Genomic DNA, 16,792 nt, shown 5'->3' on the forward strand with positions numbered 1-16,792 from the left:
GAACAAGAGAACCGTGAACTGGTGAGCATAACAGGGAAGGGTGCTAAGCACTAGAGTCACAACATACTGATCTACAGAGGTGAGTTCAAGAGGTTGCTTTGCATCCCTTGGGGAAGCAGAAATCCCTCAGTTAGCTGAGGATAAAAAAAGAAACGCCAAGGCTGGGTGTACCCCATGCTAAGAATAATAAAAATGAAAATAAAATGTAACTTATGTGACCTGTCTAAATCATGCATATTTACATATTTTAAAAAGCTCTATTCTACACTGTGGTTTGCTTCTAAGCACAAACCTATTATCCACAGCAATCAGAAACCATTCCAGGCTCTTGAGCTAACTCACCTCCTATCCTCCCCTGAAGATTTACCTGTTAACCATTCACTCACCTCCTTTTTACAGAGGCTCGTGGAAGCCAGAATAGCTGGGGCATCGCCTCTCACAATGGTTTTGAGTTTGAGTGCCTTAAAAAAAAAGACACACAAAAGAGAGAGAGAGAGAGAGAGAGAGAGAGAGAGAGAGAGAGAGAGAGAGAGAGAGGGAGAGAATGAACATATAAATCTGCCTTATATGGAGTCGGTCTTGACTGGCAGTAGCTCTCATGGGTCTCAGGTGATTCCCTGTCTCTACTGCCTCTCTACTGCAGATCCCATTAACTAGAATGCCAGAGACTTATTTTGCCTTCACCAAGTGAGCTATGACCCCTTCCTTTATAAAGTTTGTGGTGGTGAGAGGGCGTGAGACTGTAAAGACTGATTTACTTACATGCCGGCCTCCATATGGAGTGCCTGTTTCACATGTGTTATCTGCATGGTACAGTGAAGAAACACTCTTCCACTGCACAAAGATGGCTGTAAGGAACATCTAGGCTGGGTCCCGTCCCCGTCCCCCAACAGGTGTATTCAACATGTCAATTACGTAATGATAATACATTAATCACGGGTTTATACTGGACCATCCACACGGCATTCTGGTTTATTGCCTGTAGTGCAAAGCTTCCCCAATGTTACCACATTATTGCTATCTAGAGGGGCACTCCTGCCCTATGGCACAATGAAAGGAGGACAAAAAATAAACCAAAATATTTGTGGTATTAAAAGTTGTATGATTTCAGCAGAAAGCTATAGGTCATGTACTGACTGAAAACAAAGCAGTATGTCCCCCCTTCCCAATCAATACTCTGATATTGATCAGAGTCTTTGATCAAAGTGGACTGGGCCTGACAATTTACCTGTTTCCATGGTGCGTTGGGGACATCTCCATTTTTGGATGTTTTGTTTTGATGCCTTCTACAAGTATGAAGGCAACAGCTCTCCCTTTCTGCATATCCCTAGTTTCTGGTATTCAAAGACAGCCTGCCTCTGACCACAGCTGCTCCATCTTGCCATCATGGCTAACAGCCATCATCAAAATTATCCACAATTTGCTTAAAGCTATCAAAGCCAGTGGCCACCAGCACACCCCATGGAGGCAAATCCCATGAATTAATTATACTTATTGTGACAAATACATCTCATGCTGTCCTGGGCACAAAGTCCCACCAGACCACCATGGCAACCACCTCAGCATGTAAAAGGTACAGCGGTTCTGGGAAGAACACAATGATACACTTCACGAAATGACATATTTGGCAAATCTGCTAAGAGGGTACTTGACTGCTCCACAAGAAACACTATAATCTTTCTTATCAAAGTCAGGGCCTTATTATCTGTTGAAGGGCCTCTCCTGATACTGTGAACTTGCAAGCTGTTTCCTTTCATGCTGTAAAGAGGGCTACCAAACTGCGGCCACAAAGAGCTACCCAAATCCAGATCTTTTTTTGACCCACTTTCCATTTGATCCCCAGACGCTGTGTTTTCTCCTTCCCTCTGCAAAGGAGAAGCCAGTGAGCTCTCAGAGCCTGCTAATTCCTTCCTGTTTCAACCTGGTTTTCTTTACAACTGATCCCCTGTTAATCGCACTTGCTTGCAATTTGGACTTGATGCTGCTGCCTTTGTTGAACAGGATTTTGCTCTCATTTCTATTGGTACGCCTGACGTAATATTCTCCCTCTCTCGAATATTTGCTGTGCTAATTTGTTGGTGTTTTTTTTTCCAAGGGTGTGAGGAAATCAATTTGGCGTTGATGGAATGTGTTGTGCGTTTTTCAGGGTTTTCTTTAAAGCTGTGAAAATAAAGATGCATAGCACCACAGAGGGCTGATGCAAATATAATTGTAGTCAAGAGCCTGGGAGCAGGTCTGGTGTCATATTAACACAAGAGACCCGCTGGATTAGGCCAATGGCCTCTCTAGTCCAGGATCCTGTTCTCATAATGGGCAATGAGATCACCTCCCCCCAGGAAGCCCACAAGCACAACCTGAGTGCAAGAACACAACCCTCCCGCTGTTTCCTGCAACTGATGTTCAGATGCATCACCACCTTTGTTGATGGAGAACAGCACCCAGCACCCTTGGACAGCTGCTGGGGTCCTAGTACAGTGGTACCTCTGGTTAAGAACTTAATTCGTTCTGGAGGTCCGTTCTTAACCTGAAGCTGTTCTTAACCTGAAGCACCACTTTGGCTAATGGGGCCTCCCGCTGCCGCTGCACCGCAGGAGCACAATTTCTGTTTTCACCCTGAAGCAAAGTTCTTAATCTGAGGTACTATTTCTGGGTTAGCAGAGTCTGTAACCTGGAGTGTCTGTAACCCGAGGTACCACTGTACCCTGACAGGACCCAAAGGTACTCAACACCTGCCTTGGGCCCACCATGCCAGGCAGCTGAAAACCACCACATAAAGGCCCACCCCCCCAGTGTTCTGGAGTGATGCTATGTCAGGAAAACTTCCAACCTGGGGATGAGGGGCACTAATGTGAACTTTGCCAAAGACCCCCTCAAACCTAAAGCCAGTTTTAATTATTATGAACATAAGAAGAGCCTGCTGGATGAGGCCAGTGGCCCACCTACACTAGCATCCTGTTCTCACACTGCCCAACCAGATGCCTTTGCAAAGGAGCTCTGATGTGCAACTGCAGAGCAACTGCGGAGGCAGAACATAGCCATCAAGCATAGCAGCCATTGGTAGCCTTGCCTTCCATGAATCGGGTCTAATCCCCTTTCAATGTCTCTACCACTTCACTCTCCAATTTGGTGTAAACTACCCTCATCTCCGGAAGTATCATGTGATCATTTGCTGCTCTCCCAGGCCATTTAAGATCTGGTTTAAGTCCCTGTGACATGGCTGGCTGGCTTTTTCCTTTTCTTTCTCTGTATCTAATGGCTGTTTAAGTTCTGTGCTGCACATGGTATTTTACTGTCCTGGCTTTGTACCTGCCCCTAGAGCTTATTGTCTTTTCATTGTAGCAGTTTTATTGTTCTGTTCTATCCCCTTTTATTTGTACAGTGTCTAGAGAATTTATTTTGTAAAGTGTCTCGTAAACAAAGAACACAAAAAAACAACACATTTCAAAAGCAGCTTTTGCTGTGGCATCAGCTTTTAGAGGGGAATCTCCCCCCTGCAGGGCACGCCTATATTTACAAACTGCTCTGGACTGGGGTCTTTCAAGGGATATCCAGTTAAATTAATGGCATCAAGTATATTGATTTCAATGTCTCTTCTTTGAGTATGATCAACAAAAGCTCTCAATCACCCTGAAGAATTGTCTTGTCAAGGGTCCCATTCTATTTCCTACAGCTTATTGAGAGTTGGCAACTTATTCAGGGCTGTGGGGTGCTTTTGAAAGTTGTTATTTGCTTATTTACTACAGGAGAACCTCAGGCCCAGGAGCTAAATGTGCCTAGCATGCTTTTCCCTGGCTATAAAGTGTCACTGAATTCCGATAAGTATGTCTCTTACTTGTCAGGATGGGAGATGCAACGGGGTGTGTGGAGAAGCTATAGAACTGTGCAAAGGTAAAAGTTATGGTGGTTATTCCACCTATTTTAGCCTCTGGCTCCTCCCACCACTGTCATGTGGTACTTGGAAGGTTGTTCAGAAGGGAATGGGGCCCCCAGGCTTAAAAACCACTCCTGGTTTATTATACTTATGTGCTGCCTTACAAAATAAATTCTATTTTAAAATAGCATTCCCCCAAAACCCAGAGGCATTCCTGTTAGGCATGGTTTAGACGGAGGTACCCAGGTGTCAGAAAAATCTATTTATGTATGCGACAACAGCAGTGTGGATCTTGTTAGCCCACAAATGGACTGAGTACAACATATCTAAAAGGGATATAAAAAGGGGAAGAAATTGAACTAAATGGCTATACAAGAATATGCAGGAGTTGTGGCTAAATTAAAGGCGTCTTGGAAGGGGAAGGAGGAAAGTCACTGATTGTATTGATATAATGAAAGATTTTAATGTGGAAATGTATATTTGAAAATCTTTTAACAAAAAATATTTTTTTTAAAATACAAAATGAATTCTATAGGCATCCTATGAGAAAGAGATGAACAGAAAGAGAGAAAGGGAGGGAGGCTGTGTGCACACACCATACCTTTGAAGCACATTTCTCCCCCCAAAGAATCCTGGGAATTGTAGTTCGTTAAGGGTGTTGGTAACTGTAACTCTGTGAAGCAGTGTGTGTTGTGTTCATAGCCTGGATGTGTGAGAGTCAGAGGCAGTTCACTGGTGCATATTGCACTGCCCAGCCTGTTTAGCTGATCAAAGACCTCAAGTAGCCACAGTAAAACACAAATCCCAAATACTCAGCAACCACACCTGGCCAAGACGGACAAATTCAGCTTGTCGGGCCTCCTCTTTCTTCCGGGCTGATTTTGGGGACTCAGGTAAGACATCACTGAAGGATCTCCTGTTCAGCATGTTCTAAACAAAAACAAAACAACAACAACAACAACAACAGAGTTTTACTGAATTGTCTGTCATCCTGGGGGCGTTTTTTAATTTAATTCTGTGCAACATGATAGTTTTCCATTTGGAAGGGCTTTCTTGACATAGGGAGGCGTTCAAACACATGAATCTCTCTCCTGCGTTCCACAGCCGTATAGTCTGAGGAAGACTATACTGTCTTCCAACAGTGTGTTCCAAGGAAGATGGTACCACATGAGTTTTCTGAACATTAAGAACACCAGGAGATGTTATATATTTTTGTCTATCCACTTGCTCTGACTGGCAGCTGCTTTCCAGGGTTTATGGCATAGAGTCTTTCCTACTACTTGCTATGTGATCCTTTTAAGCCAAGATATTGGGGACTGAACCCAGGACCTTCTTCATGCAGACAAGAAGCTCCACTGCTAAGCTACAGCCCTTCCCTGCCATCTCCTAGTAGGCCTGGAACTCTGGAGAGCTGCTGCCAATCAGTGTCGATAATACTGAACCAGATAGACCAATGGGTCTGACTCATTTTAAGGCAGCTTCTTATGTCCCTTCCAGAGCCGTCTTTTCCATAGGGCTTAGTGGTGCGTCGCACCAGGGCACCGGCCTCTCAGGGGCGCCCCAGCAAGTGTGGGAGCTGTGCAGCTTTGCCGGCGGCCACCCCTTTCCCTGCACGCCCGCCAGCTGCGCCCCGACAGCCATAAGGCTGGCAGGCACACAGCTTCCCTCCCAAGCCTCTGCGGGGATCACTCTTCTCCTGAGGCGGCTTGGAAGGGAAGCTGCGCTCTCCTGTCAGGAGTTCAGCCTACACTTGAGTAGGACTCTGGCAGAGACACATGCCCAACTGGCGTGTTCCCTCCCTCCTGGTCGATCGTTCGGGAGCTTCATAAGCTTTCTTCAGCCCAAACATCACAGCGACCGATGCCAACAGACACCGGCACACTTAGGGATCTGCAGAGTTTGTGCAGTTGCGTAACAGACGGCAGCAACTGTGCAAACTCCAGGAGGGGGAGAACATGCCAGTCAGACATGTGTCTCTGCCAGGGTCCTACACGAGTGTAGGCTGAACTCCTGACATGTCCTCCCATGTCACTCCCAAGCCTCTGCGGGGATTGCTCTCCCGCAGTGGCATGGGGGAAAGTTGCACCCCCTCCCCACGGCTGGCAGTGCACGGCTACAGCCACCCCAACACTATCCATGGTAATTTGGGGGTGCTGGGCAGATATTTGCACCCACATCTGCTAAAGACAGCCCTGGTCCCGTCGTCCAATATCAGAACAGGCTCTTCTTATGCACTGCACAGACAAAAAACCTCAAGTGAAATTCCTATGCAAGTTATGAATTTCAACCTTGAATTTAAATGCTGGCTCCCAAAGTTTTGTCGTATGCCAGAATGACCAAAATAAAGAAATCATGATGGACATGTGCTCTTGAAAGCATAGGGAGAGAGGGAGCTGGCACCGCATACATCCCAGGCATAAGAAGCATTGGATCAGCCCCCACCATCTTTCACAAGAATCTTTTTTTGAGGTTTCACAGAAGAGGCGGAGCTTACCTTGTGCATGTCAGGCATGAGGTCCTGGTATAAAGAGCGGATCAGCATGTCCAAAGTACGCTGCCGCTTCTGAGCAAATGTCGGAGTTTCCAAGGTGGCTTTCTCCCCATTGATTACTGTAAGGCAACGGAAACAGAAAGAAGACATGTCACATACCATGCAGACCATGTTATGTACTATGACACAGAGGCTGGGCACTTAGAACATTTTGGGCATTTTGTAACTACAGTCTTACCTTGGGTTACAGCCGCTTCAGGTTGCATTTTTTTGGGTTGCGGACCGCCGAAACCCAGAAGTACCAGAACGGGTTACTTCCGGGTTTTGGTGGTCGCGCATGCACAGAAGTGCTAAATCGCAGCTTTGCGGGTGCGCAGAAGCGCCGAATCGCAACCGGCGCATGTGCAGACGTGGGTTGCGAACGCTGGGGGTTGCGAACGTGCATCCCGCACGGATCACGTTCACAACGCAAGCATCCACTGTATTAAAGATTATTGTTTTTTTTTAAAATTGTTCTTATGAAAAGTCATATTCAGTTTGGCCCTGGTAATTATGCTCCACTGTGTCAAAGGGGGTTTATTCTAGCGCATTTGCAAAGCTAAGCAGAGTCCTTTCAAACTGGATAGGGAACTGAGTGTCGGGATTCCTGCACTGCAGGGGGTTGGACTATATGACCCGTGGGGTCCTTCCAACTCTACAATTCTATGATTCTACATGGGAAGGGCTGCAGCTCAGCAGTGCAGTGCAATGCAGTGCAGCGCAGTGCAAAGGGTACCAGCTTCAATCCCTGGCATCTCCAGGGAAAGCTGGGAAACTGCCTGAAACTGCAGGGAGCCACTGCAAGTCGGAGTAGGCACTACTGAGATAGATGTGGTCTGATGTGGTGTAAGGCAGCTTCCTATCTTCCTAAATGTGTCCAGGATGGCAGCCTAAATGCCTTAATACAAGGACCTCTTTGATCTGAAAATGGCGTATCCAGCTTACATTTCACCAGCAAGAAGTCCCTGAATTCTTGGTGGTCCGTAAACACTGGTGGGGATGGAAGAGGAGGCCCAAAGAGAGGTACGCTTTCTTCCGAAAAGATTTTCAGCCTAGGGAAAAGGGCACATCATATATTTGGGGCAGGACATGGTTTTATTCCAAATGCTACATGCCTCTAACCAAAAATTCATAAAATTCAACCCATCCCCTCTCCAAGCACTTCTAGCAAGATGTAGAGACACTTTGGGTGTGATGTAATAGTAATCAGATTACAGTGCTATGTGGATACCTCTGGCACAGAAGCAAAGTAAGAAGTCTCTACCCACAAGGAGCTTACAGTCTAACTTCAACAGCAAGGAAGCCAAAGAGAGAAGGGGACGTGTAATATAAGACAAAGAGATGAATGGGAAATAATGCAATTACATACATACAGTACATACATACTTGGGGTGTGGGGGACAGCTTTGTTATACTTGGGGAGGAGATTTACTGTGCAATCCTAGGCACATCTACTCAGAAGTTCAATGGGGTTCTTTCCCAAGTTATTGCAGCACTAAAGCACTAAAACCATAGGCTTCATTATTATTTTCATCATCATCATCATTACTAATTGGATTTCTTGCCTGCCTTTCAACATAAGGTCCCAGGACAGGTTACAACAATTGCAGGCTTGCAATTTATTTAAACTGATTTTATTCAGATAAATATGGTAGGTTCTAAAGCAGGGGTCAGCACACTTTTTCAGCAGGGGGCCGGTCCACTGTCCCTCAGACCTTGTGGGGGGCTGGACTATATTTTGAAAAAGAAAGAATTCCTATGCCCCACAAATAACCCAGAGATGCATTTAAATAAAATCACACATTCTACTCATGTAAAAACACCAGGCAGGCCCCACAAATAACCCAGAGATGCATTTTAAATAAAAGCACACATTCTACTCATGTAAAAACACGCTGATTCCCGGACCGTCCGGGGGCCGGAATCAGAAGGTGATTGGGCCAGATCTGCCCCCCCGGGCCTTAGTTAACCTACCCATGTTCTAAAGGCATACACCTCAGTTGTTGAAGGCCAGGGGAAAGAAACACTTTCAACATACAACAAAAGCTATGCAATGAAATGTCCCTGATGCACCTCTTGGCGGGGGGGGTAATTCTACAACTTAGGGCTTACCTTTCATTCATCCAATTTTCCCTACAGACTCTGTTGGGTGTTAAGATCAGCAGAGGGGGCCCTCTTGAATTCAGTTTATATCATGTCCTTCCTCACAAAGGAGCCCATAGATAATGCAGGCTGCTGTTAGCTGGTCACAACCAAATGCACTCTGTACATTCTCAGAAACAACTTCTCTTCCTACTTTACATGTTCCTGACATTCAAAATAGGTCTGAGAAGGGACCCCATGTCCACACATGGGAGAGTCTGTAAGCCTGAAACATGAGAACACTGAGGTTTCTTCCTTCTTTTCTTTTCAATAAAATTACGCTCGTGCTTTTTAGTCTCAGACTTCCCCCTCTCCCTGTGCATTTTCACCAATATTACATAAAGCTAAAGTCATAACATGTCATATCAAATTAACAAAATGAACGGTTTGTCTGCAGTTGACACCCACCTGTAACTATCACTTTGCGTATTATATCTCACTAAGGCAAAAATATCTGCAGCATCAGTTAAGGAGCTCAATCCATTACTCCCACGCCAATGGAAACCACTTGTTTTTTGATAATGCTCCCCCGCCCCATTTGTGTTGAAATAAATAACAAGGAGGGGAGGGAAAGTGGGGGGAACTAAAAGATCAAGCACAGGAACATGTTGGAATATCTTTTCATCACAGGAACCACAGGGCAGTTCATATTGTTGGAAAAGCAGCAATACCTGATGCAGAGAGAATGTTCACACATGCGAAGCCAGGGTTTTTGGGTCATCATAGTACACCATGAATGAGTAGTATGCTGATACATACTGCTGATCATTCCCACTTCACTCCTTCCCAGGCACAGGCAGAATAAATAATCCATGGTGCCATGGCTTCCTGTTATATCGAAACCAGGGTTTGTGGTTCGTTTCTCCCAAGTCACGATTGCTAGACAACCTTAAACAATTGTTTGTTGCTGGTTTACTTTTGTAGCTTGTGAAGGAGCAGCAAATTATTGGAGATGATGGAGAGTCAAGGCTAGGGGAAGGGAGGGGTGAAGCAGAAATGATCAGGAAGCATGTCCCAGGACATTGTTCCTTCATACTAAACTGTGATAAATCAGCAGTTCTGGTTCATTGTGTGATGCAAATGTAGTCAATGCTTAACTGTGGTTTGTTGCCTTAACCCTGATTAGGCTTGGTGATAACCGGAAGTGGATTTATGCGTGGAAAAACCATGGGCTCCATCCATTTCTGGTACTCAAAGGGTTGTATGCTCTGCCTCCATAGATGGAGGCAGTATGTCTCTAAATACCAGTTGCTGGAAACTGCAGGAGCGCATAGGGCTTGCAAGCTTCCTACAGGCATCTGGTTGGTCACTAGGAAAACAGGATGGCCTGATCCAGCAGGACTTTTCTTATGTATCCAAAGTTAGATCTATTGAAATTCATGTACATGACCAACTTAGCTCCAATAATTTCAGTGGGTCTGTTCTGCGTATAACTTAATTGCGTACAAGCCCAAACAAATTACTGGGCTCAGAATTCTTTAATTCTAATTTTGCAGCAGCCTTCAATTTCTAGGAGAAAAGACCCTTAAATCTGCACACTTCTAGTTTGGATATGTAGTACAAAACATAGTCAAATATCACGTGTGCATCGAGACCCTAAGAAACTCAGGTCTGTGAATATTTAAGCTTGGAAAATATATTCCAACATGCTCAGAAGCCCTGACCCATGAGTGGAGCTGAGCTCCTTAGTTAAATCTGAAAAAAGGGAAAACAAGTTGATTTTACAAAATTAAGGAAGTGGAAAGGGAGTGGTGAAAGATACGTGTAAAGTGGGAGCGGATCATGGATGGCTTAAAGGCTGGAGAGGATTCTTCTCCTTCTTGGAACACAATGGTGACAATGTCGTTCCCGATATGCCGTTTCCTTTCCACCTGTAAACAACAACAACAACAAAAAGAGCTGTTCATGGCTTCATGAAACCTGTGTAAAACAACCCCCACTAAGTCCTCTGTAAAATATTCACATGAGTCTCATGTTGAATTTGAAATGGACCAAAAGAAGGGAATCTTTTGGTTCAACATGCCAGCTCTGACAGTTCATGTTTTCAACGCCTTTGAACAGTGAGTGAAATGCAATCTGAACAATCGGGGTGCAAAATTCTAACTTGTAACAACATGATCTGGGAGGCTCAGGAGATTGGCCCCAGGAACTGTCTTTCAGAAGGAAGGCCCTCCTCATTTATAGAATCCAGAAGGGCAGTGGGGGAGAAAACATAGCCTTGATGGCTGTTGGAACTTGGTTAGTTGGCTCTGAGGAATGGTTGAAGAGAACTGGGTATGTTTGGAGTTTGGGGGTGGGAAATGCTGAAGGGATGAAGAGATGGGGAAATAGTCAACTTATCTTAAGATTTGGGCCACAGGCCTGGAAAGAGCCTTGGATGTAATCCAGTCCAACCCTCCAGGGAGGGCTGCACCGCAGGATGAAGTTCCAGCCTCTGATTTAAATACCTCCAGAGAAGGAGAGGCCACCACCGCCTGGACCAGCCTCCCCCGCTGTCAGACAGCTCTTGCCATAAGGAGGCTTCTTCTAACGTTTAACCAAAACCTGCTTTTCTGGCAGAGGCCCACTAAAGCGAATGGAGCCCTGCTCCACCAACAATAGTCTTCTCCCAGCCAGCCAGCCCCCCCTTCCTATTTACAACCAGTCCAGGGGAGTGGCACTAATTAACCTCCTCCTCAGTTTCAGTGCTGCTCCTCATAGAACTCAGCAGGGAGGAGGTGGATGGGGACAAACTAGAATTAGTTGGCTCTGCCTGCCATTAGCCCTGGCTCTGCCTACGGTTGGCCTCCCTGCCTTCTGCCCTGCCAGTCCCAATGGGCAACAGCCACCAGTATTCTTGGAAGCTTTCACCTGCTGGTCCTACTCTTCCTATCCGGAGCTACCAGAGAACAAGGATGCCCCTTCGGATATTTGAAGGGGCTACATCCACACCACATATTTAGAGAACTATGATACCACTTTAAACAGTCATGGAATTCTGGGAGCCCCCCAAGAACTCCAGGAGCTGAAACTTGTTAAGGGTGCTGAGAATTGTTACAAAACCCCTATTCCTTTTACGCAGCTAAGATTTCCAGACTTTTCTGTGGAAAGGGATTTATTGTTGAACCACTCTGGGAATTGTAGCTCTGGGAGGGAAACAGGGGTCTCCTATCAACTCTCAGTACACTTAACTAACTTCACTTAGTGGTTGTCCAAAGTGCTTTAATGTGTAGGCTGTGGCCTGTGCCTCCCCTTAACCTCCTCTTCCACTGCTTAAGCACACCCAGTTCTTTTGGGTCACCAAACTCCTTGCCATCCTGGCTACCCTCCTCTTGAACAGACTCCAACTCCTCAATGTCCTCATTTAAAACAGAGTATCCAGAACTGGCCTTCCACATAAACTTTTCCAAAATGTGCATCCTGGAAGTGCTGCTGTGTTTTCCTTCCTTTGACGGTGGCTTGTGGTCTAACCAAGAAAAATCAATAGGGAAACCACATACTTGCTGTTTGTTCTCTTTCGAATATGGAAGCATAGTTGAGACGTGGAACATTATCTCGTGCCCTTGGTAGACAGTGTAGATGGAAAAAATGCCTGTGGTGTCATCTGCAAAAGAAAGGGAAGAAGCACTGGCTTTCAGTGGGGTGATATGGAGTTTAGGGACTCCTACACTCCATCCTTTCCCACTGGACCATTGCTACATTCAGGGTACCTCTAGACCACCCATATTTTGAGGAAGGGATACAAGCGTATACCAGGAAATTTAGGTTTGCCCAGTTAAAGTGGATTACAGTGCTCTGTCATTCTAGCATAATACATCCATTTTTAAAAAGGAAACTGACCTTTTGTGGTTAGGAAAGTGATGATGAAATGCATTAAAAAGTGTGGAACAAATGAACGCTTACTGGGAAGGAGTTTAGTCACTCTACAAGAGGATCAGTATGAACGAAGGACAAAATGCTCATCGTTGTATAACCTCCCCATAAGCAAATCAGAAGAAAAGTAGGATATAATCCGACCTCTGCATTAGCTTTGTGCAAACAAATCAGGATGTTCACTACATAGGTTGACTGAGGGGGCCTTTATCACTCTCCTCCTGCTAATACGCCTGAAGCCACTTACAACAAACGGATTGCAATAAAAATAAACAATGGAACAGAAAACAGCAGCGAAGAGAAGAGCAAACAACTGGTGGGTAAAAACCATCTGAGATTCAATGCCACCAAAAGGTTGAGCACATAAAAATGTTTTAATTGGGACTTTAAAAAGCAGCAATGCATGTGCCTGGCCAACATGCTGGGCTGAAACAGAAGCGGAGCCAAGACATTTGAGTTGCAAAGGCCAATAGGAGAACACAAAGCAAGTAACTAGAGAATAACATGGGTGCATTTTCATGCACTACAAGATATGTTCTGGATCTGCCAACATATCTTGGAATCTGGGTATGATTCTAATTGCCTCCAATGAAACCTTACTTTTGGTGTCCAGTCCTCCTCTGTAGCCGGTCCAGCCCTTCAAAGTAATGGTGTCCCCCAAGAGACTCAATAACCTCTGAAAGCTTTCACTGCCAGCTTCTGCAGATTGGGGGGGGGGTCAAATAAGATAGTGGGAAGAGACAATGGGATGAGAAAGAGGTGAGAGATTTAAATAAAATCTGGGCATTAAATGCATGGACACATTTAACATCATGTTTCATTTGACCCCGAGAACCATATCACTTCTAAACCTGTGTGTATGAAACAGCAAAGAAATAAAAAGTCAGATGTACATGCTAAATGTAGTTCATGCGGATCCCATATTTCAAGTACAGTGGTACCTCGGGTTAAGAACTTAATTTGTTCTGGAGGTCCGTTCTAAACCTGAAACTGTTCTTAACCTGAGATACCACTTTAGCTTATTGGGCCTCCTGCTGCCACCACGCCGCTGCTGAACGATTTCTGTTCTCATCCTGAAGCAAAGTTCTTAACCCAAGGTACTATTTCTGGGTTAGCAGAGTCTGTAACCTGAAGCGTCTGTAACCTGAAGCGTCTGTAACCCAAGGTACCACTGTATCTTAAAAAGGTTGGGGAAGTCCACCTTGAGACCAAGACAAAACAGTCATGAGGAATGAGACTAAGGCAATTTTGGTGGCGGCGGGGCAGGAGACAAGGGCAAGGAAGATGGAAAGCTTTTGGTATTTTCTCTCCCGCCCCCCCTTTGGCTGTTGAGAACACAAATATGTCAAGCTGGCTTTGCAAATATAACCAAGGCATTAAGAGCCTGCCAGAGCTTTTAGTCATACAAACACAAAATGTTCTCGGCCCGACATTGAAATATTTTGTAGCCGTTGTTCAGAGACAGGAGGTGAAAACAAACTCCAGGTCACATGGAGGGAGATGCTCTGGGAAGGAGGAGGAGGCAGAGCGGATCCATGCCAAGGGTGGTTGTGGGTGGGGGATAGCAAGAGTTCCCAAGAAACTGGCTATCCCTTTTATTTTATCTGCTGCTAGGGAGAGTAGCTTAAGAAGAAGCTGGAGAGAAGGGCGTGTGTTTACGCTGGAAGTGAAACTTGTTTTTTCTGTGGGAAAGTGCAGCCAGAGGGGCAGATTTATGATTGTTATGAATGTGGCGCCACCAGTGTGTACATGGTACTTGATAGAGTATTATAAGCAAGAGTGGCTGCATCCGCACCGCACATTTAAAGCAATATTTCCCCCAAAGAATCCTGGAAACTGCAGCTTCTCAAGGGTGCTGAGAGTTGTTAGGCAACAACCCTGTTCCCCTCACAGATCTACTGTTCCCAGCATTCAATGGGAAAAGGGATTGACTGTTAAAGGAACTGTAGATGGGAATTATAAATGTATATGTGGAATAGGCAGAATCCTTTAAAACAGGGCTTTTCAAAACTTGACTACAAATTCCATCATCCCTGACCACAGGCTTAGCTAACTGGGGTTGATAGGAGCTGTAGTCTAGAAAAAACCATCTGTGGTCTCAAGGTTGAAGGACACTGGTTTAAACGATCCAGGGACTCTGGAGCAGCTGTGGATGGCAGAGTTAGAGAACTGAAAACTGCAATTATGGGTATTTGTATACCTCTTTCCAGTGGTGCCTGGTACCCATTGGGACTGGTAGAGCACAAGGCAAAGAGACCACCCGTAGGTGATGGTGGCACCAGAGCCAATGACAGGCAGCGCCAACTAATTCTGGTCTAGTCCCCTGCCATCCTCCTCCCTCCTTACTTCTACAAGGGAAACACTGAGATTAAGGAGGTAGAAGCTGGTAGGCAGGGCCACTCCCGGAGCTGGTTGCAAGTAAGAAGGCCGGCAGGGGGGAGCTGGCTGACGGCAGACTGAGGATGGTGGGGCAGTGCCCCATTTGCCTTAATGGATCAGCCTCCACTACCTCTTTCATTTAAGCCTCCCACAATTGAACAGCGGTGCTACAACTGCATAAGAAAAGTAGCTGCTAGTGAGAGGGCCTTCATAGTGGTGACACCCTGGCTAGGGAACACAGTTTCATTTTGCCATTTTTAATGGTCTTTTCGGTGTCAGGTGAAGGCACCCAGGCCTTTAAAGCATCATTTAATCTGAGTTGCTAGAAAGGGAAGGTTTTAAGGCTGCTTTTAATTATTGCATATTTATTGTGTTGCATCTTTAACATGGTACTCTTTGTTCTATAAGCCAACATAATGTTGATGAACAGAGAAATATGGTAACAAAAAGAAATCAGCCCTGGATTTCACTTAAATCTGAGCATTCACAGGAATGTAGGAAGCTGTCTTGATTATTTGTCAATTTAGTTCAATATTGTCTACAATGATTGGCCGTGGCTCTTCGGGATTTAAGGCAATCAGGGACCTTACACATGCAAAGCAGATGCTCTACTACTGAGATATGTCCCTGGCTGGCTCAAAGAATCACTGGGTATGGAAGTACCTTAAAAAAAGGGAAGGTAAATACGTATGGTTGCTATGCATGCAATTTACACTCCACAACATATTCTCTAACTGATAAAAGTTAAGAGCGTAAACTTTTCAATGCAAAGGACTCTCTTTCTGCTTATGCTACCACGTAATACAAAATGCACACCAGGAGACTACAACTCCCATCTTCCCTACTTTTGCCCATGCTGGCTGGGGCTGATGGGAAATGGAGTCAAACATCATCTGGAAGACACCACATTGGCTATTGCATAGGCTATTGCAGTTATTGTGAAATAACAGGAACGGATGTTTCAGATGGTGCCTGGGGAAATCCTCTTCTTTTGCTTCAGGAAGGGTACTCGCCAACCTGTTTCCGTTTTTGTTTTTTAGGGAATCAGATTTCCCCTCCTGTTTGGAGGGAGATGGCATAGCATCTCTAAGCAGTTCAGCCAGGTAGAATCCAATGCTCCAGACCAACAAAGCTGGCCATCACTGGTCTAGATCTAAACCAAGATCAGCACAATGGCATAAACACAGACATTTCCCCACCCACTTCAGTTCAGATAGAAATCAATCTTCAGACTCACCGTTGCTGAACATCTCGTCATCTGTTAGCTGTCCATCTTTGGCATAAAGTACTCCAAACTTAAAATTGACAGAGCCCTATGAAACAGGAACAGTATATTAGTAAGACGGAACCAGACTGGCATTCTTCAAAAAATGAAACAGCTTTATACTGTAAAAGTGAAAGTGCTTCTTTTAACTTGGCAGTTAAATTTGGCAGTTCCACAATAATCCTGCATCCTAACTTGCCAATGAGCAGAGTATGTCTTCTAAACCCTTAACAGCTAGAGGGTGCTAGAGTAGGGCTGTAACTCCTCCAATCATATTGAGCTGCATCCCAGAGAAATACATGTGAATTGGGGGGGGGGGGGGAGGACCAGGATGTGCAATGGAGACTTCATGAATCTGAATACTCATTGAGAAATGCAAGCGCATGCACGCTGCTCCAGCAAGATGTGGGAAACCAGTTTGGGAGGGACAAACCATATTCTTACTCTAAGGTTACCAGATTCCCCCCCCCCCCAATGAATCTGGGGACACTTTTCAACTTCAATGGATTTTGTATGGGGACTGATTTGTAAATCCGGGGGCTGTCCCTAGGAAGTGGGGACGTCTGGTAACCTTATCTTACTTTACTCAGGGTTTTTCATTTTTCTTTTCAGTTTATCATTCATATGCTCAGGTTCTGATTCACCCGCACACTATATTATCCCCCACCTGCCTTTTTGGGCAACTGCCCTGCTCATGAATTTGAAGTCAGGTCTATTTTTATTTGTAATGTAACAAAATAAATAAAATGTTAAC

General features: G+C 45.2%; 1 protein-coding gene across 8 annotated transcripts in view; it reads right to left on the reverse strand.

Moving 5' to 3' along the window:
* The window catches only part of GARNL3 (GTPase activating Rap/RanGAP domain like 3), a 109,860-nt gene that overhangs the window by 21,378 nt on the left and 71,690 nt on the right, over nt 1-16,792 (reverse strand). For all 8 annotated transcript variants that reach the window (XM_083596940.1, XM_083596943.1, XM_083596938.1 and 5 more), the window contains 9 exons: nt 16,012-16,087; nt 12,996-13,094; nt 12,023-12,126; nt 10,306-10,414; nt 8,952-8,997; nt 7,347-7,453; nt 6,366-6,481; nt 4,697-4,801; nt 387-461 (listed from right to left, as the gene is read on the reverse strand). In XM_083596940.1, coding sequence (XP_083453066.1) covers nt 387-461; nt 4,697-4,801; nt 6,366-6,481; nt 7,347-7,453; nt 8,952-8,997; nt 10,306-10,414; nt 12,023-12,126; nt 12,996-13,094; nt 16,012-16,087 — 837 coding nt within the window. The remainder of the gene's footprint in view (nt 1-386; nt 462-4,696; nt 4,802-6,365; nt 6,482-7,346; nt 7,454-8,951; nt 8,998-10,305; nt 10,415-12,022; nt 12,127-12,995; nt 13,095-16,011; nt 16,088-16,792) is intronic.

The sequence above is a fragment of the Podarcis filfolensis genome (assembly GCF_964270895.1).
Source record: "Podarcis filfolensis genome assembly, chromosome: Z".
NCBI lineage: Eukaryota > Metazoa > Chordata > Lepidosauria > Squamata > Lacertidae > Podarcis > Podarcis filfolensis.